This window comes from Phasianus colchicus, chromosome 13, assembly GCF_987193195.1.
Source record: "Phasianus colchicus chromosome 13, bPhaCol1.hap1.1, whole genome shotgun sequence".
Lineage (NCBI taxonomy): Eukaryota > Metazoa > Chordata > Aves > Galliformes > Phasianidae > Phasianus > Phasianus colchicus.
In genome coordinates this window covers 16,004,878-16,030,149 of record NC_143448.1, presented here as the reverse complement: position 1 = coordinate 16,030,149, position 25,272 = coordinate 16,004,878, and the positions used below count along the sequence as shown (strand labels likewise).

Here is a 25,272-nt window from a genome sequence, read left to right as displayed (position 1 = left end):
CATCAGAAAAGTTTCGAAGAGCCCTCCAGACAACAAAAGCATTAGCATGAACTGTGGACGAAAAGAGCACATTGCTCCTATTTACAGTTAGGCATGAAATCATGCAAAGCATGCATCAAAATCTCACTGAAATGAAAATAAGATTGTAAAGTTCATGAGGTACTTGAGTGATTTTTTTCTGAATAGGGGTAGGATGAGAGTGGCTCGGTGGGATATGCATTGCAAGCACGTGTGCCTTGGAAGAGCATCCATCTGGTGTATCTCCAGGATCAGCATGGTTGCACAGAATGCAAATCATAATTGCAAAGGCTGTTATCTTTATGCACTGTAGTTATAACTGAGTGAGTCACAGAAAAGGGTCAAAACCTTCTGTTCTACTTGTGATGATAAGCATCTTCCTAACATACAGCGTTAGAGATCTGTACGTCAACAGATCAAGGTGGGAGTTGGTACTGAGTGAGCTATGACAGACCCTAGCATGGGAGCCCAGTCTTATTAACATATTTCTTAACAATTTAAAAGAGAGAATAAATGAAGGAAAAAATATAGATAATATATCTACTAATGAATAAAAACCTGAATAAATTTACATTCTTGCTTGTCAGAGTCTGCAGTGTGCTCTGCTAACTTACTCTGTTACCTGTGCAACTTCAGTGGGGCTCATGTACCCATGCTGACTCAATTTAACTTTGCCTCTTCAGAAAAGCCTCTGCAAAGGACCCATTTTTCAGAAATTCAGACATATATCACCTATTACATGACATGCTCCATTTCCCAAATCCATGTTTTCACACATTGGTAGAGTCGTTTTTTTTCACATACATTAAAAACCATGTGTAAGAAACCTCCTGCACCTCCCAGCACATTTTATTTGTGCTATGAATTCATACGTTTTGCAATACATCTGTAAGTACCAACTGTATCAACACCTTCTCAATCAGCAACATTTGGCTGAAAAATCTAAATTTATATGTTGTTTAAACTCTTTTAAGAGGAAAAGTTCAGATGTAACGTTTGCAACAGAGAAAAGAATGTGGAAAATCAGGTAATTTAAACCCAACAGTCTTCACTCCAGAGCCTTCCTGCCACACACCTGGAATTATTTGACCCCATTGCTGTGAAGGAGAGCTGACCTGCTGAGTCTCAAAGGCAGCACTACAGAGCTCACCTTTAATCCTGCGCAGAGTAATGAGCGACGTACTGCTGAGATTAGCTAGGCAGAGTCAAATGGAGGTTTCTTCCCCTTTGTACTCTGATTCCACCTGGGCAGAAGCATACTGTTAATAGCCCTTAAGCACACAAAATCTCTAATCGTGTTTTCACTAGCCTGAGCTGTTTGTTAACACTAAATGTAATTTAAATAAACCTGCCACCTTTTATCACGCACTCTCCTCCTTCAGGAGCACAGATTTGGTTATGGCTGTCACTAATAGAAAAAAGAAAAAAAAGGAAGTTACGAGAAGGAAAGTGGAACACATGAAGTATGTCACTTTTAACCAGCAGGACTCTATTACCATCTTCATGAGCTCTTTCATGATGTGTCACTAGCATCAGACATTAATAACTCATTAATAATGCCCAACCTGAGATAGATGCAGCAATTGTAACAGGTTTCAGGTTCTCTTTGGCAAATTTTCAGTTCTTTGCTTTCTGCTTTGTAAGCCCTTGGAATGCCCTCTGTTCCTGATTTTAAGATCTGTCTGTAACCAAAAGGGATCGTAACTCACTTTTTTTGACAAATGCTGAGTTTCAGCTCTGCCAGTGCCAGCAGCTGAGCTTGAGGTAAAGCATTTCATAGCTTTAATCCAGAGAGGAACACATAGAAATTGAAAGTTCTCATTCCTGGTTTGAGGTATCTGCTTAGCAAACAGCCTGTGTTCAGCCTCATGCTGTATGGAAACAAATAGCTTACACCTGGAAATTGGGATTCCAAGGCTGTGCCAGAGGACAACTCCTAGCTTGTCAGCTCAGCTGGAAATAGACTGAAAGAAGAAAGAAACGTAATGTTGACCAAAATTTGTTCCCATTGAATACAATGAAAATGTTGAAGCTGAATAATGCTAGTTTTCTAATGATTTGTACTCAAATAGCAATCATATGTTATAGATTTATAAGTAAACACATATACATAGGTATATTTGCAAATAAATCTCAGCTTTTGAACAGATTAAAAACAAAATCCACCATCGCTCCTAGCATTGCAAGAGCAATATTGTTGCAGAAAGGATGGATTTTGATAAGAAAACAGCCAAGCAAAAAATACAGCAGAAGGAAATTCCTATTAACAGGGAAAGAAAAACAGAAGGTTTTCAGCCTCCTCCTACAGGGGATAGCAGGGAGTTCTTTGGTGGGGAGTTCAGGAAAAGGACAGACCCAGGCTGGAGAAGTGGATGTTCTTTAGCTTTCTGACTTGTTAAGAGCAGCTTGAAAATGAGAGGTGAGCTAAATGGGAGAGCAAGGTGTTGCCAGATTGTGGGTTTGTCTGTGCTTTTTTTTTTCTTTTTTTTTCTTTTTTTTCTTTTTTTTTTTTTTCAAAGAGAGGAAATAATGAGTGCAGAGCAGCAGTGGTTCACAGTGGGTCAGTCAGGAAGTCTGGGGCTGGGTTTTTAAAAGACAGATATTTTTATTATATGTTGCTCTCAGGAAACAAATGCATGCAAGAAAACCATTTTCTTAGATTAAAAACAAGCAAAATTAGAACTCATCTTTCAGTCTAAACCACTCTATGATTCTATGAATAGAACTTGGAGTAGAACTTTCACCCAGCACTCATAATGGAAACAGGCAGTTCCTTCTCCTGCTGCCCCTGTCTTCAGCTCTGGCCTGGTGTCTGGTGCTGGCACAAGTGTGTGCAAGTGCCATAAAACATAAATCCTGATCTGCCAGAACACAAGCATGCAGCAAAGAGGGAAGCAGTTCAGGGTTGGCTCGTGTAGATAAGAAGAGGGCAAAGGTATCTGAAAACACAAATTGAAAGCTGGCATTAAGGACGCTGCAAGTGGTGGAAAAGAGGATCGGCTGTATGCCTTTAAATTATGAAACAACTTTTAGTTTGGCCTTTCATGATCATTACCTATTAACTATAAACTAGCTGATAATCTTTACTGCTATAGGTGCTCGTGAAAAATTAATGCAATAAAAACACACCAGATCTCAGCAATAGTCCTTGAGCAGCACGGTTGGCTGAGATACCTGCAACTCAACCTGCATGTGGCACAGGTTGGTTACGTCTGACTTCTGATGAGGAAGCTGGAAAATTGACTTGGTTGTTAACCAAAGCAATGTGTGCTTTCAAATTTGACTGTGAAGAATCCGCCTGGTTAGCAGGCTGGTTCTTACTGTGGTGGAGGGAAACAGAAAATCCATGTTGCTAAGGCAGCTATGAATACCTGAAAATGAATTAAGCCACATCACAATTGATTTGGAAGGGAAAAAATAGGGGGTAATTAATCACTGTATCAAAAGTCAGGCTCTACAGAAGAAGTTGCATCAGCTGAAGATAAAACAAAATGCAGTTGCTTCTCAGTGTGTGTAGAGCTCCCATGTCATGCTGCTTTGACCTTTCCTTCTTTCCATTTTTACTGTTTGAAGCAAAGACAAATGGTTTGGGGACAGACTTGTTCTAGCAGGGCACAGTGACTATGCTTTGTAATCAGTCTTCTCTTGAGATGGAAAAGGCCAGCAGTCATAGAATCATAGAATCACAGAATCCTCCTGCATGTGTTTTTGTTTAGAAAAGGCAAGGACAACAGGGCCATGCTTCTTGCACAGAAGTGCTGGGCTGCTACAGTGGGAGCAAAGAGATCTGCCAAGGCTACAATATTAGTTTACTCACAGAGGAAGTTTGTATAGAAATTGTAGGCACATTTCAGCAGCTGATTTGTTGTTCTGAAAACATACTCTCGAATCTCAAACACAAGCACTCCATCTCTGTAGGGCTCGCTAGGGTCCTTGAGAGCAATAGCTCAGGCTGTGCTGCGGTTTTGCAGCATCAGGTCAGGCTGGGAGCACTGCCAGATGCAGGACCACCATTGAGCCACTGGGGGCATTGCCCATGGGGGCAGACATCATTAGGCTCATTTTCTTTGCTCATTTGAAACTAAATCTGAGAGAGTACAGCACTGAAGAAACCATTTGTAGTTCTGAGGCCAATATGCCAGCTTACTTAGCTGTGTTTCTGGTTTTTCAGCCACCATACGATGGAATCAGGTTGGAAAAAAAAAAAAAAGAAATATGTTTTAAAACATTACTTGTTTATATCAAACATTACTTGTTTATATCAACTTTAATGTTGTTTTTGCTGGTTTCCTGAAGGCAAAGGATTATGTAATAAAAAGAAAGTCGATATTAAGCAGTGGGGTTTGAAATTACCACGATAAATTGAATTTTAAAACAATACAGGCCTTATCATGTACTTACAGATAATAAAACATATCAGAGGGGATGATAAGCTGGCACTGCCACTGAGGATACAACACAGAAGGAGGCTGTCCAAGTCGTGCTCCTACTTATCCATCTCCCACTATGTTTACACATCCCTTCTATTGCTTTTCCTAGGATGAGAAGTTATGGGTTGTATCCTGGCAGCCCGAAACAGCAGAAGTGCTCCAGCCCCCTCCTGCCCCCAGCTCTCAGGCACAGCTCCTGGGACCATCTCTTACCACATTCCCTTCCTAGAGGAAAGGTGTTTGCTTTGTTACACTGGTATGAGTTTGGCTTTCTGAACGGAGGAGAGGAATGTAGGCAAAAAAAAAAAAAATCATTGAAAAATGTCACTGTGCAAGTATTCTGCAACCAAGGCAGTAAAATTGAGATGCACAGAGAAATACTACCCAAGACACCCCTCTATGCTCTGGGCCAAAGTTCCCGTTTGTCTGTGTGGGCAGCTCAGGTTTTCTTCCCTTCTGCCATCATTACCTTCACCAACACACTGCATGATTCAGATCCATAAAGTTCTATCCAAAGTACCTACAGTATTACAAGTGCTATGTGCAAACACCCCAACACTTCTTTTATTACATGCACCAGAATCCATACCCGTTCTTTTAGCACCTCCTTTTAATGCTACACCAGTGAGTCCAAATGCACCAGGTGATCTACGACAGGATCGTAGAACCATTAATGTTGGAAACGACCACTAAGATGATTAAGTCCAACCCCAACCCACCTCCACCTGCCCACTAGCCATGTCCCTCAGTGCCACATCCCCACAGCTCTGGAGCACCTCCAGGGATGCTGAATCCCCACCTTGCTGGGCAGCTGTGCCACTGCGTCACTGCTCTGAGAAGAAATGTTTCCTAATATCCAGCCTTAACCTTCCCTGGAGCAATCTGAGGTCATTCCCTCTTGTGCTGCCACTGTCACCTGGGAGAAGAGGCCAACCCCAGCTCTCCACAGCCTCCTTTCAGGCAGCTGTGAGGTCTTCCCTGAGCTTCCTTTTCTCCAAACTGAACCATTCCAGTTCCCTCAGCCACTGCTGATAAGACCTGCGCTGCAGAGCCCTCACCAGCTTTGTTGTCCTTCTTCAGACACACTCATGACCTGTGCTGGCCATTTCTAAGAGCAACAAAGAAGGCACACAGCTCAGTTCACAGGGAAAAGCACAGCTGCTTTTCTGCTCTGCCTCTGTTGTGTGCCATCACTGCTACTGCACTGCTTCTATCCACAATACCACGGTGCCACTCACTGCCTGCATCCAGTACTAGCAGACTTTCTGCTTGGAATTCCTCTTGTGTAAATGTTGCTACCTCAGCAGAAGTTTGCAAGTCACTGGCTTGTCTTCTAAGCACCCTCATTCATGCTTTCAGACTAGTCGCTCACATAATTTAGCAGCTGAGTGTAACTGCATTAGGAGTTCTACCTCCAGACACTCAGCAGCAACCAACACAGGGCCAGCTCCAGCTCTCCAGCAGCTGGAAAGCCTGTGAGCAGCCAGCAAAACAAGCTCTTTCCTTCCATGGCACACCCACAGAGATGGAATTGCACGACGTGATCACATTCACCCCACTTCACCACTGACCTCTGCTCTTCCCAAGGGTCTTCTCTGGCTGCAGAGCAGAGGCAGCCAGGCATGCATCCCAAGACTGCAACTGCTGAAAAATTCTCCCCAGCAGTTGGGTTTGTGTTAAGCCAACACCTTCAGGTGGATAAGCCTCCCCTGGAGCCAGCTCAGGATCACAGACCCCCTTGCATGGCACCATCACTTTCTGGTAGCTCAGTTTAAAATGAGATCTTTTGGGGGAAAACTGGAAACCTCAGAGCACCCCAAGAGACACTGAAGTGTCTCCTTGTGCAAAACAGCTCAGCTGAAACTGGAAAAAGAAAAAAAAAAAATACAGAAAGAAGCAGGTTTCCCTTCTCCCTTGCTGTGAGCAGCCTTCCCTTTGTGCTGACACAGCATTTGTACAGAGCACTGGATCAGGAACTAATCCAGATTAACAGCCAGTGTTTCGCTTGCCTGGCACCAGAAAGTGAGGGCTGCCTTCCTTCTGCCTTGCACTTTATACAGACATATACATACACCAGCAAAGTGCTATTTGGGCTTCAGAATCTCGTCTTCCTGTGTTTCTCAGTGACTTTGGTGAGTGTTTCTCATTTAACTCATCCTCACAGCCTGCCTAATTCTCGGTGATCTTTCAAGATAGTTTACAGCAAAGATGGATTAAAGACCAACTCAGCTATTAGCTCAGCTTCTCCAATCTGCCAGCTTGACTTTCTCTCAGAGATAGGCTAGGTTAGCAGCTTATCTCCTCAAATCTGCTCTTGCATATGTAACCTATATGTGAGCATGGCCCATATCCCATGATACGGTGATTTGGCATTTGCGTGTTTTACATGACTAACCCTTTTACAAGCTTCCATTTCCAGTTTCCTTCCCTGATTGTGCCGTGTGAGGGCAGCAGAGATTGTGCTTGGCTATGTGAGACAGCTCGAGTACAGCCACCAGTTTCACGTTCCCACACTGAACATCAGCAGGTGAACAGGAAAACGGTGATGTTTGAAAATCTATCTGAGAATTGATTCCCCTCTCAGCCTGTTGTCATGCACCGGTTGATTTTTAGCAGAAAGTTTACCTAAAGCAAAGAGTGAGCCTGCACACTTTCATTCTCCCTAAAACAGATGAGCAAATATTTATAAATACGTGAAAACCACAAGCAAACAGGAAGGGCTGGGTGGCTGTACCAGGGGGCAGTGATACAGAGCAGCCAGAACCCTCACACATCTTCCGTGCTTTGGTCAGAGAGAGCTCAGCACTGAGATTTCAGCTGCACCTGACCCCCGCATTTCAGTCTGTTGGACGTGGTGGCACTCAGCAATTATTTTACAAAGAAGGAAACATTGCTATGCAGCATCTCACCAGGCCAAACCGCAGCTGCAGTTCTCCCCTTGCACATCGGAGCGGCTGCCGGGAGATGGAGCACTGCACCCGCTGCACATCGCCCCCGAGCTCCAACCGACAGCTTCCAGCTCTTCCCTCTGCTCCAGCCAGGCTGACCCTAAGCCTCCATCCACCCAAGGTCAGCTGCTTGCTGCCACCTGCCAGCAAATGAAGCAGGAGGAGCTGCTGCTGATGTTGCTCATTACTACCACATGGTGCAGGTGGGTTCTTTGTTTGCTGGCTGCAGGCATGGGCTGCACTGCTCCACTGAAAGATGCCTGCAGCTTATTGGGGAAGTGCAGAAACTCTAGGGGCAAAGCACCTGGGCATAAAGCCCGTATGTCTGATGGCAGCACCAGCAAAGATGGGCAGATGTTTTAAACTGGTCAACATCAAGCACTGTGATTTGGTTTCCTTTGGATCATTCTGCTTTGGAACTACTCTGATCCTGGTGTCATTTGCTTACGGGAAAACTGAAAAACTGCACATTTTCAAGTTTCTCACTTGAAAAACAACCAAAAGAGCAACTTAGAAAAATTCCCACGAAGGTCTAAGCAAGCTGGCTGTAGCACTGACAAACAAAACCCTGTGATTTTGTCTTTCCACACCTGTGGTCCATTTAAGCTATAAATCCCATCTATTATGAGCAAGGGTTGCTATCAAACGTCTTGATGAGAGAGGTGAGATTTGTCTGTAAGTACAACGCACTATGATGCTTTTTAATATTTGGTGTAATAAAGCTTTCTCCTGCAAATATTGTCATTGGTTGTCTCACCAATGCGTAACTCGCTGTTGGCAAATCTTCTACAGGAAGGTTATAATAACATCACTCTCTGGCATCTCTGCCAGATACTCAGCTCTTTATTTTCTGTTCTGTCATATAAGCTGAGTAATTTATACGCCTGTTCCATACAAAAGGTGGTTATTATACGTTTGAAGAAAGAGGTTTGACAATACCTGCCTTGTAAGAAATACCAATGGAGTAGTAGAGAGGAAAGGCAAAGGAAAATGCTGTAAATCAAGAGGTGATGAGGCAGTTTTCACATGGAAGATTAAAACATTGTTAAGGGTTCCACAAACAAATATGTTGAGTTATAGACAAAATCCTATTTTCTCTCATTTGCCCTCTGTTTTTGCAGCCCTTTTATGGATGTAATTCCAACTGAAGTCTATAAACTAAATTCCAAAACCAATCCATAAGTAGAGTCTGTCACGAGTGCTTATTATTAGGTTGATTTGTACAAGATGTATAGATATGATTTCAAATAAAGGCAACATTATGGAAAAAATGACGTCAATTGCCATTTTGTCTGAGTAAGGAGCACACAGTATGAATGCTGTCCCAAAATAACACGTCTGCAGTGATCTCAGTGCAGCACAGCTAGCATTCCCTGCACTGCATTTTCACACAGGTGATTTCATGTGAGCCATCAGTTCCCCCCACGCTTAGAAATGGACACCTGGCTCTGCCCAGAAGGAGCAGCACCAAGACTGCAGCAGTGCCTTTCCTTGCTGGCTCCACTGACCTACTACTTCTTGCATGCAGCTTTGGGCAGTTCTTAGTTTGGTGCTGAAAACTCAAATGCTTGGGCAGGGATTGCAACAGCAGCTGCCACGTGGTGGTGAACCTGGTGGGAAGCACAGCTGTCCCATGGCAGTGCCTCGTGGGCAATACTGCACCGTGGGTGTGGGCACACACCTAGAATCACAGAACCAGTCAGAAAGTCATAGCTCCATAGCATTATAGAATGGCTTGGGATGGAAAGGGACCTGGTCATGTGCCTCAATGTGAGCAAGGCCAAGTGAGCAAAACCCTCAGCAAGATGAGCACACCAGAAAATCGAGCCTCCTGTGTGCATGTCACAGCTCACAGGAGCACGCTGCCTGCTGTACATCACCTACTGCTCTGCAAATCCTCCCTACCTTTATTTCATCCCGTATTCCAGACCCTGAGAGTTGCAGCTAGAGAGCAAAGGGTCCTTTACGTCCCTTTTAGAGCCTGGCACCCTAACTCACCACAACACAGCCCATCTCCACTGCGAGTCGCAATCGACTCAACTCTTTCTTTGCAGCACAAAGGAAATCACATTTCTTTGAAACACCGAGGAAATCTGAATGTGTGTTCCTGTTTAGCATGATTAAGGTGTCACATAGCACTCCCACGCACCCCGACACAGAGAACTTCTTGCCGGCTGCTGATGTCAAAGCAAATCAGCTGCAAACACAGAGGGTTTCTGAGAAGCACAAGTAGGACACGGCAGGCAGCTGACACTGAGCTGCATGGCCAGTATGGACCGGGCAGCTTCGGGGGGGGACAGCGTGGTGGCATCCCATCCCAAGCAGGATTTTGGGATATGCATCAAGCATGTCTTTGCAGTGCGGATTCCTGCATGTGAGATGCTTGTTCCTCCTGCTTTCCTCCAGCTCTTTGTCTTGTTTATTTTTGCCTATGCCCTGCGGTTTGTCCACTATTAGCATTAATAATTTAGGGAATTGCCTACTTCTGCTGAAATCAATTCCTGTGCTATTGCTGTTAAGTGCTGGGCCTGAGCCTGAGAAATGCTGTGATGGGGTCCAAATAAAGCAAACAAAATGAAATGGAAGCAGAGGAGAACAGAATCTCCATCCCCCACAGATTTAGGTGGGGATGCCCAAAGCCTACAAAATACGAGCACCAAATCCCAGCCAAAATCTTTCTGAAGCTCTCCCATGAGAGTGCTGTGGCCCAGCATTGACTTCCAGCACCACGGTGGCAGCCCCACAACGTCCATATCAGCACCAAGGCAAAGCTACGTTGGTACAGGCAACGAGGCTGGCAATGGAAAACACAACATTTAATGCCTCTGCAGTGCTTACTTAATGGCTAAAGAAGAGTGTGTGAAGCCATGGATCCAAGCTGATCCATGTACCATCACTCCTCCATCTCACCTCCAGGACTTGCACATCCTCACCCAGAACACTTTTGCTTTAAGCACGTTCACCATCGTGATGGAAACCTGCTTCCTTTGACTCATGGCTTTAGGCCATTGGCATGGTCTCATTTCCTCGCCAGCATCACACTTAAACTGCTGAGGGCCACAGAGGATGAAATGTCAATGCAGAGGTCGTGGGCCTTGTGAGGGAGACACTGGCCTTCTCATAGCTCCAGCCATTGTGAATCAGCAGTGACACTCTGCAGGCTGGGGTACAGGGATGTGTGTCCCTCACCCACAGGTTTTTGGAGCACTTAGGGAAGAATGCAGTGCCAAAAGTGTTGGGGCATGGAGAGAAGCCAGAGCAGCGCACTGTCGCCACGTAATTAAATAACAAGAAGGGATTAGGCAAGCTCCGTGCTTCACGTTGACAAGCTTGAAAGGAAGAACAGAACATGTAATCAAATGAGGGGAATTCTTTCTTGCTTTATTTTGAAAGAAAGGCAACATTACAGCAATATAAGATGTGGTAGAGCACTCACTAATTGTGCTGCCCTATGCTATTTTTCTCATGCAGGTTTGAGAAAAAGGCAGATCGAAGCCCAAGGATGGAGGGAACAGACATTCACTGGCAATTAGCACTCAGCTCATTTAACACTCGTTCACTCACCTCTGCCCCTCTGTTTGGCTAACCTGTGTGCATCTCCACCTGAAGCATTGCCTTGCTCTGGGAAGAGACAGATTCCTGCATGGTGTCCTTAAAGACAGAGCAGGCTGAATGAAAGGAGTGCATTCACACCCATCTCCCAGCAGACACCGAGCACTTCCCCTTTGCACATGTCCTGCAGTGCTTCTCCTGCTGCATCACTGAGCTCACAGGGCCACGTGGCCACAGTGCCACAGGAGCCCACTTGGGCAGAGCCATTGTGGCACCTGGGGACCTTCTTTGGCCAAAGCCACAAGTAAAACTGGAGCGAAGAGACAATCCGAGCCACGCGTGAGGCTTTGCAGCGGCATTGCTTCACTGGCTGAGCAGGCAGCCAGCCCTCCCGTTCTCCATTTCCCAGACTCAGGGACGTAATTGGATGACTCACCAGCACTCAGGTACCAGCAATGACAGCTGAAGTTTTTCCCCCAAACAACCAATTTTAGAGACATAATTCGTTTGGATCCTGTTAAAAAATCCGCTCTCGATTTTTGTCTCTATGGTGCTTCGGGTACCAATATCAAGTAACACCTTCTGTAGCAGTGACCCGGGTTACCCTGCTTTTGGGAGCCATCCAGACAAACGAGGCTGTTTGCTGTTTGAATCACCCTGCAGATTGAGCCTGAGAAGTGCCAGCCTTGCACTGCTAACAAACTTCCTCGGGCTCCAGCAAACCCGCTCCAAAGTGCAGTGACATCAGCCCAGCATCTTTGCTTGGCACATGCAGGACCAAGAAGCGACCACATCTCTGCATGGATGCAGCGGGGCATTCCACCCTATTTAAGAGATTGCCAGCTGCATTACATCCACTGCTGTTTGCTGGTGGTGCCATTGCCCTGACACCTTTCTGCACGGTGCGTGCGGCACCGTCTTATTTATTCTCCCAGAGTGCCATGAATCAGAGTTGAAGAGTGCAGCGTGCCGGAGCGCTCCCACGGCACGAGTGTGACTCACACAGAGGGGAGATCCCACCAGGGTCCCTCCTGGGCGACCCCGCATTGCTCAGCGTGCTGGAAAACCCACAGATAAAAACAGCCGTGGTGACGCATGTGCAGCACGAGGCCTCCAAGCCTTCGTGGGAAGCTCCCAAAGCGCCGCCACCTGCTCGCCATCAATAACCAAACTGGCGGGGCTGGGCTCTGGAGCATTGCACAGCAACATGGTTCCTCCTTGCTGCTGTTTCTCCCTGGGAAGGCAGCAGCCAGCACAAGTTGGGAAAGATTTCCCCTCCATTAAAATGAGCTCTCCTGTAATCATAGAGTCACTTGAGTTGGAAGAGACTCTTAAAGGTCATCTTGTCCAACTCCCCTGCAATGAACAGGGATGCCTACAGCTCCATCAGGTTGCTCAGAGCCTGGTAAGACCTTGCAGAGATGATGATGCACGACGTGAAAGTGCTTTTGGAATCATTTGGTTCGCCAGGGAAATCTGCAGTTAACTCTTTCCTATCTGCAATAAATAAGTCAACATGCAACATAAGTTCCACCTCAACTCCCCCATCCAATTTCCTTTTCCCTCATATTCTCCTTTTTGCCTGTAATAAAGCCACTCGTGGATTATCACAGGGATTCCTGCACCCACAGCTCAGCTGTCCCAGCGCTGGTCATGGCGGAGCATCCCAGCTCTGCAGCCATCACACTGAGGTCGCCGTTTTCCTCGAGGATGATTTCCATGCTATTGTCCTGACTCACACTACAAAGAAAAAGGCACTCACAGGAATATTTCCAGATAAAAATCTCATTAATTTCAACCACAGGCAGCCATGAGTCACTTCCCCTTGGCTACGCTCATCTCTTGTGATCAGAAATCATGCAGTGGAGATCTGGTCCTGTGTAAAATTTCTGATTTTAGAGGATATCAATAATTAGTCTTACAAATTCAGGCCTAAAAAAGCCTTTTTTGCTATGGAGACCTGCTGTCCATTGGTCCCCCTTGCCCCTACCACAGCTCTAAAATAAAAATGAATAAATTTCACTTTAAAACCACTGGAAATTTATTTTCAAATATATTTTGCAATTCAAGGAGAGGGTTGGTTTAACCTGGACCTGCCTCTGAGTAAATCATATTTTTCTTCCCCAAAATCATCACTTTTAAGCCAGCACTGAAGCGATGCAGGGCTCCAAGGGCCACAACAACAAAGCACCTCTGCTGCTCAGTGACCATTTAAAAAACAAAGAAACACAAAACTCCAGGCGCTTAATAAACTCACAGGCCAGCCTTAAAATAAGCTAAAAAAGAACATTTTTCACTACCTTTGGTGCTTTGGCTTCTGCTTGTCGGATGTGAATGCATAGCAGGACTCTGCCCTGGCCCACAGACTGACTGACACCTCCTGGGGCTGGACTGGCCTTTGGGATCTTCCTGGCCATGCTGTGCAGAGCCTCAGGAGCAGGGGACCTGATGGTGATGGTGATGCTCAGCCAGGCCACTGAACACCAGGCAGGGCGTCTGCTCCGCTCCCTTCCCTCCGGCCCATGGCTTCACTCTGGTGCCTACTGACTGCTCCTGGCTGAGGGCAGTGGGTTACGGGGCAACAACCAAGCAGCAGAAGGCTGCAGCAGTGCTGGCATGGGGCAGGACGAGGAGGAGGAGGAGGAGGAGGAGGAAGGCGGCAGAGCCATGTGCGGGAGCGCGGGGCTGCCTGGCGCTTGGCGGGTTTCCTTGGCAGCCGCAGGCTCGGGGCTCACCATACCTAAGTGAAGATTTTGTCTCCATGGCAACATTGATGTCATCGGCTTTGCGGCAGAGAGCAGCGCTAACCTCAAGCACAACTTCTTTTTTTTCTTTTCCTTTCTTTTTTTTTTTTTTTTTTCTTCCCAGCTTAGAGTTTCTCTTTATTTAATTCAGGAGGAGCTCAGGGTGCACTACTGAATTTTTCTGACTGCTCCCCTTATCCACAGCCCTTGTACCTGCAGCACAGTGAACGCTCGTTTCAGATTCACTGGGATTTCTACAAAGGTTTGATCTGTTCCACTGCCAATACCTACCAGACACCCAACCTCCATACTAAGCATCAAGGGGCTTATTCCCTCTATATACGCATCCCTCTATATATGCAACCAATCTTCCCAGTTGTCATCACATTGCATAGCTCTGGGGATGCTCAGCCAGCCCCACCACTATCCATCCCATCCAACCCACCACTATGCATCCCGTTAAACCCACCACTGCCCATTCCATCCAACCCCACTGCTGTCCATCTCATCCAACCCCACTGCTACCATCGTATCCAGCCCGCCTGGAGAAAGCATCCATGGGAGGGAGGTGGCTGGGGAAATAAGATCAGAAAACCACATGAAGTCCCAATAAAGAGATCAGTTTTGCAACGTTTCTTCTCTCTTGCAAGTAAATAACAATGAAGGGGAACTCGCATCCTTCTGGCATTACATTGCTTAAACCCAAATTCAAAGCATTCCAGATAAATGTGCTTATACAACCTCCAAGGTTCACGCTGACTCTTAGTGCAGCAATAAACAACAAAACCTAGCTCCAAGATCTCAAAGCACCTGGAGATGAGTCAGTAACATTAATTATCCTTAATGTCTTCATAATTGGTAAAATGTGGGAATAAAAGTATCCCAAAACAGAGGTTGTTGTATGTTGAGGACGGGACCCACTGCATACCAAAGACAGTAGGAACAAAAGTATGATTAGCACACTTCTGACCCACAAAGCAAACTTTTCTTCAGTGTTTTAGTTTCATTTCCCCCCCCCCCCAAGAACTTCATGCAACAATACAAAAGCACTGAGTTTACAGTAAAACAATACGTAAGAAGGGGAGTTTTGAGAGGGGAGACACTTTTAAGATTTTAAAGCATCTCATTTAGCTACTGTGAACAACTCAACTTCAAAGTGCGCACAGTGAAACAAATAAGGGATTATTGCTTTGATATCCCATCCAGTTGGAACAGGAATTAAGGAGAAGCTGGTTTCTGTACCAGCTGCTAAATATGTGAAGGAAACGCGACATGGTTTAGTTGGGGAATATTGGCAGTAGGTGGAGAGTTGGACTGGATGACCTTGGAGGTCTTTTCCAACCTTGGCAATTCTGTGATAGTGAATGACAGTAATGAACTGGAAATGAGCTGTAAGCTATACCCCATATGCAGACCTTTGGTTCCATCTGTGTAAACATTCGTAGAAAGGGGACACATGTTTACACTGACAGCACTACACTGACCAAGTTCTTTCACGACCAATGGGTCACGGTGAGATTTGTGTACAAATATATTCAAAATCTGATGGGATCTATTTTATAAGGACACATACAACTGTAGTTGTTCCACCTGACAGGTGAAAAGCAGAGAAGTGAGATCACCCAAAAAACAATATTGGGAACTGGATCAGCAGGAGAAACACCCACAAACTTAATTCTACTCTCAAAAAGGGATATCCCAAGATCTGTTCTTAATAAAAACGGTTCATCTCAAATATTTACTTAATATTCCCCAGTCAGTAGGAAAGAGAATGGAAAAAAAACCTGGATGTTAACATCCACTTAAAACAAATATGTTGAAGCAAGTACTGTATTGAGTTGGCAAAAATCATTAAAAATTCAAGACGGCAATAGAGCTGACTGATGTGTTCTAATAGGTACATCTGGTTGGCTTCACCGAGCCTGGGAGAGGTCAGCACTGCCTGCAGCGTGAGAACAGTAGATGCTCTATGGCCTTCACTGCATATAGATGTATGGAAGGTTTCAAGGAGCTCTTTTCCAGATGAGATATAGATATATGTATAGATATATGAGATGTGGGTCATCAAGGGGGTGGCAGTCCTAAGATTGCCACGGGTCAGCTCTCCAAGTCACCGGCTGTTGGGATGCCTGCACTTCCCACCAAGCAAAGCAGCCACGAATTATCAGGATTTTAGGCTTCTGAGTGCCTAACTAGTATCCATTCACTTAGGAAACTGTAGGCAACCAGTGCTCTGTGAGATTCCTTTCTGTGTTTGGCCTCCTAGAACTCCACACGTAGCTGAGAGCAGTGGGGGAAGCCATAGGAAGGCAGCACAACTGCAGGTTTTTAATGAGGACGTGAGAAAATTGCCCCTGAAACAAAGTAGTGCTGCTGCTTTGTGCACTTTGGACTTGCATCAAAGCCACCGTGATAATTTGGGTTGAAAGCGAAAGCCCCGGTACTCACAGCCCTTGGGAAGATGCGCTGCAGTCACCTCCCAAATGAAATTGGGCAGTTTTTAATGGCTCCTATTTTCAACAAGCTACAGCTGAAAGGAAGGCAGAAAGGCATCATTATCCAGGAGGAACTGCCAGGGTGCCCCACAAGCCCAGGTGTTCTACTATAGAACTCAGAAAAACCTTTCTGAGCACAAGCTGAGACATAGCATCTCCTATTATACAACTCTAACACTCACATTTTGTAACTGATATGAGAACCCCTTGTCCAATGTGATCATTAGAAATTTCTTACAATGTTGCTCAGTAATTGGTGCTGGCTGGATGCCAAAGGCACCTGGCAGGGCACAGCAATGATCACTTGAAGCCAGAAATCAGACAGACACAGACATGAGAGAACCACAGAATGGTTTGGACAAGCCCATCCAGTTCTAGCCCTGCACTGGAACTGCCTGCCCCACATCAGGCTGCCCAGGGCCCATCCAGCCCAGCCTTCAATGCCTCCAGGGATTGGGCATCTGTGAACTTAACTCCCCAGGCCTTTCTTCATAGGGAACTTAACTCCCCAGGCCTTTCTTCATAGGAGAGACATTCCAGCCTTAATCGTGTTAACAGCAGAACGACCATCTGCCTCAATTGCCTCAGCTATGGCAGAGTGGCATTTCAGTGGGAAGGCTGAAGGCACAGTCAATTCTCTTTTGAAGTGGTGACCACTTCTTACCTTGTCTGGAAACATAGAAATATGGATGAGAATAAGGACCACGTAACATAGGTTGCTCTTGAAACCATTCCCAGGAGCTCCAACTGGAACCTAAGAGCTCTAAGAGTTCGCCAATTGTCCCAAGGACTGCAGCAGAGCTGGGACACCGCAGCTGGATTTTGTGCATCGTGGCCAACATGCAATGCAAGTGCAGCACATCGCCCCATGGGGACACTGCCCCAAAACACACCTCAACATCTCTGCAGTCCAAAAATACGTATCTCTGCACTGCTGTCCTTGGGCTCCTGCAGCATCCCCACGGCGCGGGGCTGGAGATCTTCTTTCCTTCAAAGAAAGCACAAAGCACGCAGCTAAAAGATAGTCGCTTACAGTTTATTTTCGCCCGAAATTATTTCACATCTCTTTGTACACAGCTACAGAACAGTAGTAGTAAACCATTGGTAAAAGCAACAGTGCTAAGGAAAACATTGGCGCCATTTTTCTTCCTTTTTATAGATATTTTCTTTTCTTCTTTCTCCCCATGCTGTATCTGTGTACAGTTTGGGATTTGAAGGGAAAAAAAAAAACCTGGGACACTACGTGAGTTAAGACTCAATTTCTGTTTCATTTATTTAAAAAAGGGGAAAAAAAAAAGGAAAAAACCATATTTTTTGGGTAAGGGTCATCATCTACATAGCAACAAAATTAAAAAAAAAAAAAAGCTTGGCTTCCATTGAATAAGATTAAATATATATATATTTATATATAAAAAATTACATTGGCTGTATGTGAAACCTTGAGGTGCTGAAGAATAAAACAAAGGTGTTAAACAGAGGAAAAAACTGTGTTTTGGATTTTTTTTTTTTCTTTTTTAAATAAGCAGCTCTGTACAACCAAGGCTCAGTATGAAAAAAAAACAAAACAAAACAACAAAACACAAACCAAAAGTCAACAGCGTCGCTATAAAAGAAACCCCCCGTTTAAAAAAAAAGAAAAAGAAATCATCTTCTAAGGAACTGGAAGGAAATCCCAAGGATGTGGCCGTCCCACCTCAGAGGGGTCAGAGCTGTGGGGTCCACGTGGGGCGGTGCGGTGGGAAGAGGCAGAGCTGTGCGTGCACAGAGCGCTGCGGGTGGGAGGAGGAGGGGGGAAAACATCGAACCCGAATGCTGCTGCTCAGCATGGAGGGAGCTTTTTTTGTCCTCGTTTTGAAATATTGGACGCAAATAGAAAACGACGGAGTTCTGTAAAGTCAGCAGAGTTCTGTGATCACCCCAACGGCAAAATGAACGGCGGAATTTCCCTTCTGCCCGTGCATAAATCTGAGGGGGTTGAAGAGACTAAAGAAAGCGGTCCGGACTTGGGAAGGAAAGCTGACTTTATTAATCCCTGTGCCCCTCCCAACAGCAGCCCCCAGGTGGGCATCTTCCTTCCTGTTTGATAGCATCGGAGGCATTTGGAAATCAAAAAGACAAGCGATGGATGTGGTGACAGAGGGACTATAATACAGTCTGCGTTACTAAAAGGCAATTCTTCAAGGAGGACGCTTCCTTTAAAAAAAATAATAATAACAACAAGACAGCAAACTAGTTTATACAGTACTATACGCAAAAAAGGGTAAAAGAATTAACAATTCATAAATAAAAGACAGGTCCCAGACCTGTTATTTGTGAACCATTTTCTTAAATAGGTGCATTATGTAAATCTTATGTACAACAAAATTACTTTGCATAACAACTGTGAGGACACGGGGCGAGGGGCTGGAAATCAGATCACGTTTGGTTTTCTTCTCTTGAGATTTTTGTTAAGTTTGATTTTCTGGAGCAAAATTGGTCACAGAGGAGTTCAGGCTGGATGGGTGCCAGCCAAGGAAACCCAGGTAAATAATGACAAATGAATATATGTTTTTTTTTTTTCTCCACACGGCATAAAACACAAAGGCAAATAAAATCCACAAAGGGTTTTTTTTTTTTTTTTTCCTCTTTATAATCCTCTTTGCTGCTGCTACAAAGTCCTTTTATTTTTCTTTCTTTTTTTTTTTTTTAATTTTCTTTCTTTTTTTTTTTTTTTAAAGATTTTCTCCTTTTCAATTTAAATAATGTTGATTCCGAAATCACAAAGCTGTAAGGATTCGGGTCCAGGCCTGCTATGTCCCGACACACACAACTCCTCCGCCTCGCACCACGACCTTCCCACCACGTCCCAGCGCTCAACTGCTCTACAGGAATTAACCAAAAAGTTATTTCTCCGGTTTGTTTTTCTTTTGTTTGTTTTAAAAATCTTTTCCTTCCCATCAGAAGCAAAAGAGAGTCGGAGGCAGGCAGAGTTCACCAGGCTTCGGTGTAACGAACGTCCACTTCTTTCAGGTTGGGCAGTTTGGCCTGTGTTGGGCAAGAGGAGAAAGTCAGAGTTAATAACGTGTGCTCAGGATTCCAGCTTTGCTACAACAGCAGCAGTGAGCAGAGCCCAGCCCATATTTCTACTACAAGCACTCAGCTGCAGCTGTGACTGCAGTGGACCCAAAGCGCACAGCCAGCCTCCGTGCTACATCACTGTCTGATTCCTCCCTCTACAATTTTTGGTGCCATGGAGTCATAGAATGGCTTAGGTTGGAAGAAGGGACCTTAAAGATTCTTCAGTTCCAACCACTGCCATGGGCTGGTTGATATCCACCAGCTCAGGCTGCCCAGGGCCCATCCACAGCCTTGGGCATCTCCAGGGATGGCCAGCCATCACTCTGGGCAGTGCAAGCATCTCACTGCCCTGAGTAAAGAATTTCTTCCCTACACCTCAACTAAATAACCCCCCTCCTAGTTCAAAGCCGTTCCCCCTTGTCCTATCACCAGTAGACCATGGTCTCCCTTCCACACCTCCAAAGCACTTGGGCTTATTGCCACTGGTTATTTGTTCTCCTCCTACGTGCTGGTGCTGCTTCCTTGCTCCCTGTCCAGATCTGTACAGCTAAGACTCCAAAACCAAACAAACATGTTTAATTAGGCTGGGGCATAATTGAGGAGTTGGAATTTTCTAGGAGTCGTTATTACCTCACTCCATGATTTATGCGCACATATTTTGATAAGAGCTAGTCATAATCCTACAGACACTGCCAGCAAATAATTTTTCAGTTAGGCAATAATGACTTCAGTGGTGGGTGTTTATTTATTGTCTGTTTCAGCCCGCCTGGTACATACGGGGGTGTCTGTGTGTGCAGTGTGTGTGGTGGGGCAGGGAGGAAATGTCAACCCCAGCTCGTGCCCCGGTGCTCCCACAGACCAAAGGGAGAAGAAGGGAAGATTTGTATCGAAAATGCGTTCTTTGAAGGCCAACTTGTTCTCAACAGACCTGTAAGCACACAGCCCAGGGAGAAATGCTATTCCCCTCCCTTTGAGCATGCGCAACACTTCCAATAACCACTAATATTAACCTCAGTGAAAGAGGTGGGGGGGAGGGGAGGGGAGGAATATGATGCGTGCCCGTTCTCTCAGCTTTCTTAAATCTGTGCAATTGTCAGGGCTTTGCTCCTTGTCAATTTTGCTGTTTGCCCTGGCAGTCACTTTGTTGCATTGTTGCTGAGGACTGGGTCACGCAGTACCAGAGCAGAGGGTAGCAGTTTGGAAAATGTGAGCTTCAGCCTCAAGTGAGCAGCAGAGGGGCTCAGAAGCAGGATAGGGCTGGGCCAGCCTTTCAATAGACTTCCCTCCAGAGCCCTGGACCAAACACAGCATTGACCCTGATTGTCTGCAAAAGCTTGGCGCCCGATACAAGCTCCATTGTGTGAACCCATCTGCAAGCCAGCTGTTAATTCCAAGGATTTCTTTGCGTACAAAACTGTGACACAAGTTTTGAAAACTTCATCTTGAAAAATCAGTGCTAGCAACGTTGCAACTGAGTCTCTGGGGAAGACCGGGCTCCACAGCCAGAATTGAAGATTTACATTTGCAGTGAATTTTGAAAGCAGCGCAGTTTCAAGACTTGCCACAAGTTTGAAGCTCAACCCAAGGCTGTGACCTTTTTGAGTAAACCTGGCACAATCTCAGGTTTCAACACACAAGACAACATAATTTAGAGTTTCATCTTGAGCATTCAGGTTGGTAAGGTAAGAGATGTGACTCATGTAACACCAGAGTGGAGAAAAAGTCCATGGGAAGTCACGAAAGCCAACACATCTCAGTCAGTCTTTGCCTGAAACCACCTGGGGCCGTTCCCCTCCCACAGCTGTTCTCGTTCTTTACCATCTCACTGAAGCAGTTGTAAATTCATGGTACAAATGATAACACCAGACTTCTTACATCTCACACCCAAAGGAACCAGGCACTTGTGCAGATGTTTCTGTTTAAAGCGCAGTTCCAGTCCAAGAGGTGTCAAGATTAACTTGCACCTTCCCCGATGTCTTTCATTCCCTCTTTGCATTGTGAATCAAAGCTCTGCAATGCTGCTCATCAACATTACTTCTGTTCCTGCTCATAGTGTAGAAGATGACTTTGGAGGTGTGCACCAGATCTCCCTCTTTATGCATCCTCACTGGAAACAACCATTATGCTCTTATTTATTAAAATTTATGGCTCTGGCAAAAAAAGAACTTGGCTTTTGCTCCCAATTCTACATAATGCTCATTGACTCAACAGACTAAACACTCTCTGAGTCCATCATACCCAGCAGCCTCAGGTCGCAGCTTTCAGTCGTTATCCCCCCCACACAATCCACTCCTTTCTCTTCAGATGATGGCCACCCATGCCACCAGACCAGTGCTCTCTGTGCTAGGCGCTACCAACACGCACTTGCCAAGTCTCCTGGGCAAGCTACTGCTCATCTTTAGCAGACAGAAGTCAGAAATACCTTGAGATCTTCATAGGTATCTGCTGAAAGTTTGGTGCTGTTCATGTTTAAACTACACAGGCTCTTCATGGCTAAAAGAGAAAATACACAGATATCAGGATCACGCTGCCTTTTCTTAAAATATCAGTTTTACAGTAGGCCAAAGCATAAACAAAACTTGACTACGTGTCTCAGAAAAAGCTGAATAGTGTAAAATATAGAACTTCAAATGGATAAGCAGCTGCTTGGGCCCTCATCCAGGAAAAAGTCGCTACTTAGGAAGGGCTATTAAGCATATGCTTAAGTCTGCTGACTTCAAAGGAGTTCAAGGAACTTCTCATCATCAGTTTCCTGCACATTACTCTGAGCAGTTCTCAGTGCTCTGCTTGTTGTGCACAGGGGGCACGCTGGTCCAGCAGCCCTTCTCCCCCCGACCTACTTCCATTTTGGGCTCCAATACTTAGCAGAATAGTTTCCTAAGAGGAGCTGTAACTACTGGCCTGTCTGGCATGTCTGTGTAAGATCAAGCCTATTAAAGGAGCCCTTTAAACCCAGTAGGAGAGGTTTATAATTCATTGCTGGACATAGTAAAGAGTCTTATTCTGGCACATGACGCAGCACTTGGTACAGAGGGGAATCCTGAATGTTGCTTAGACAACCCCACTCTGCCTTGCCCTACTTAGCTCTGATATTAAGCCACATGAGAACAGCCTGAGTCTCACCTCCTCAAAAAGAAGGAGCAAAACATGTCAGAGATGTGGAACCTGCTGCACGCAGTCGCTAAACTCATTAAAAAGATGGTCTGTGGCTCCTCCCTGGAGCAGGGAGTGTGAAAATGGCTGGGAAGTCCCAGGGCAACAGGCCATGTTGCGAGATCGAGACAAATGACATCAATACAGCCAGAGGCAAGAGGGAGAGTACACTCTGGGACAGAAAAAATAAAACCACAAAGAACCACAGTGGACTCAGACGGCAGCGCTCCTTTCCTTGCCTGCAGCCAAGAACTAAAGCTGCTGTCTGAACCACGTGAATTCCCCCGCACCCATGTGGCTTTCAGCTCGCTTTGGTCACTTACAACTAAGGGCCAGCAGTCCAGCATCTGTGACAGGCGTCTCGCACAGGTTGAGCACTTGCAGCATTGTGAGGTGTTCAGACAGGAGCCGCAGCCCTGCATCTCCAAACTGCAGGGGCAAGCAAAGTTGTGTTCAAACAGTGCATGGACATCATGGTGCAGACAACGCACTCTCAGAACTGGGGCTGAGCTCAGGTTGTTTACCAGAATCTCCAGCAACAGGAGGGAAAGCAAATAGTTCTATTTGTATTTCGTGGATGGGGAACAGAAAAATTAACTTGTGCACAGTTGCAAATAATTGTTGTGGGTTTGAATACAGGTCTACTTACTCGCTACCCAGCGCTTAACCACAGGACACCATTTAATTAGAGCAGTGCCTCAGAAGTCAGGACTTTGTATGAGAGGGCTCCCACCCAGGCTATAAAAGATGGCTATGGCAGTCCCAGCCAGTTCCCAACCACATCACAAAAAGCATAAAAGGCAAGTGGTATTAATTAGCTATTTTGGTCTCAAGAACAATGTCCTATTGATTAGTAATTGTTCAATTGACCCACTTCGTTTCTGCTGGTTCTAAATTCTCGATTAATGGAAACCAGGATATCACAAAATAAAATGGAATCTCAACTCTTTTTTATCATACAAAATGCAGCTCTGTGCAGAGTGAAATCAAACTCAGTTTTCAGATGCAGAAGTTACACTGTCAGGACAAATCCGGAGGAGACAGATACAAGACAGTCTGAAAACTTGCAAGGAATCAGATTCTGCTTCTTACTCCCCAGACAAAAAGGGGAAATTTCTGAGGTATAAAAATAGTTAGGAAAACAAGGCAAGATATTTACATGACATTTCAGTGAAAAAAAATACTGCCTGTTGTGGCTGCACTGGGAACATTCATATTTTCAGTAAGCACTACAAATAGGTGCTAATAGAAAACGGGGAAAAACTCTTGAGGGGAGATCTCAGAGACCAAAACCAGCAGGGAATTGCAGAAGAACAAATTTACTTTAAAAACTCTTTCCATTAACTGCTCAATGATTTATTCAGTTAAGCAGCCCTGTTTTTGCTTACAGAATAACTACATTCTCATTATAGTTTCCTTATATTTATTCATTATTTGAGTTTATTTTCTTGCTGTTTTTGAGGAAATTTTAGTTGACCAGCATTCAGGGCCATTCACTACCTACAATGCATAGACTGTCTGCTTTGCTTGACCAGTTAAGCCGCACAGTGATCTTTTTTGTGTTGGTTTTTTTTTTTTTGCATCCTGAACGGGTGAAAGCATAAACTCTTCTCCAACAAACAAACAGCAGTAGATGTACAGTGAACTACACAGTACCAACAATGCTGAACTGGAGCTTCCAACCCTAGACAAACGCAATCCTTTAATAATTAAAACTAAATTAAAATTTAAAATAAAAATTACAAAAAAATGAGTCCTGGGGATAAGACAGACCTATTTTTTATAGGCCCTGTAAAAACAGCATGAAGGCAAACTCATTCCAAGCAAACCTCTTCACACATTTGTCTCTTGCTGATGTAACATGAAATTTCAGAATTAATCAGCACGGGTTCCCGCTCTGAGTTTCAGTCTGCAAAGCACTTACCTGGGTTGACCACAGGTTCAGCTGCTTGAGTGAAGGCAGTTTAATGAGGTGCTCAGCACAAGCACTTGTTACATTGGTAAAGGCCAGGCTGAGATTTTCCAAATTTCCAAAAGATCCCGAGCTTAGCAAGCGGGCCAGGTCTGCATCCTGAAACATCCAAACATCAGATTGATGAGCAAGATTATCAACTCCTCAGCCTGCAACCATCTGCAGTGCTGCTCCTGCTAACCAGCACGGGTTGCACAGTTCTACCACTTGTTTACAGCAACAGAGAACCACACAGAGAAGTTTCTGTTTGTTGGCAAGCAGCTGGGCTCTTGTGGCAGCATTGCTTCACACACCCTGGGAAAAATGCATCCAGACAGTAGGACAGAAATCTTCTTGGAGCGTGTATCCTTATGAGACACCAAGGCATGAGTTTCAGAACTAATCCCAAAGATGTCACTGCACATCCTAGACCCACACTGTGCTCTGATATGCTACCTGGGTTTCAGTGATGTTGCTCCGGGTTTACAATGCCGTACACTGCACCAGAGATGGACTTCTTTCAGAAGTCAGCATGTAAAACGTAGAACTGCACATTATTAAGTCTGCTTTTTTAAAAGCAAAATCTGGTTCTCAGATCTATATTTTGATTGAATCATACATTCCAAGCTTGTGCACTACTGTAAACCTGACTGACCTGCTGCTTGTACTGGCATTGCACACTGCTACAAGAACAGCAATGTGCCCTTGCTTGTGTAAACCCCAGTCATGTTGACAGAGCAAGTGGAAGGGCTCCTCTCTTGACTGACCAAAACCACTGTGCCACATGGCAAACATAAATCAAGTGTTTAAATATGGAAAGACAAAGCTTGTTTTTTTTATTGGCAAGATTAACTTACTGTGGACTTGGATGGCAGTGTTAACCTCGTGGGACCACCTTTTCTTTGCTGTAAGAGAGAAGATATT

The 25,272-nt window shown here is 45.1% G+C and overlaps 1 protein-coding gene across 1 annotated transcript in view; it reads right to left on the bottom strand.

Annotated features, from left to right (window-relative positions):
* Positions 1-17,202: 17,202 nt before the first annotated feature.
* Positions 17,203-25,272, bottom strand: part of CMIP (c-Maf inducing protein) — a 123,056-nt gene continuing 114,986 nt past the window's right edge. The window contains exons 17-21 of the mRNA XM_031615386.2: positions 25,206-25,253; positions 24,322-24,468; positions 22,721-22,826; positions 21,667-21,737; positions 17,203-19,211 (exon numbers count right to left, since the gene is read on the bottom strand). Coding sequence (XP_031471246.1) covers positions 19,158-19,211; positions 21,667-21,737; positions 22,721-22,826; positions 24,322-24,468; positions 25,206-25,253 — 426 coding nt within the window. The 3' untranslated portion in view covers positions 17,203-19,157. The remainder of the gene's footprint in view (positions 19,212-21,666; positions 21,738-22,720; positions 22,827-24,321; positions 24,469-25,205; positions 25,254-25,272) is intronic.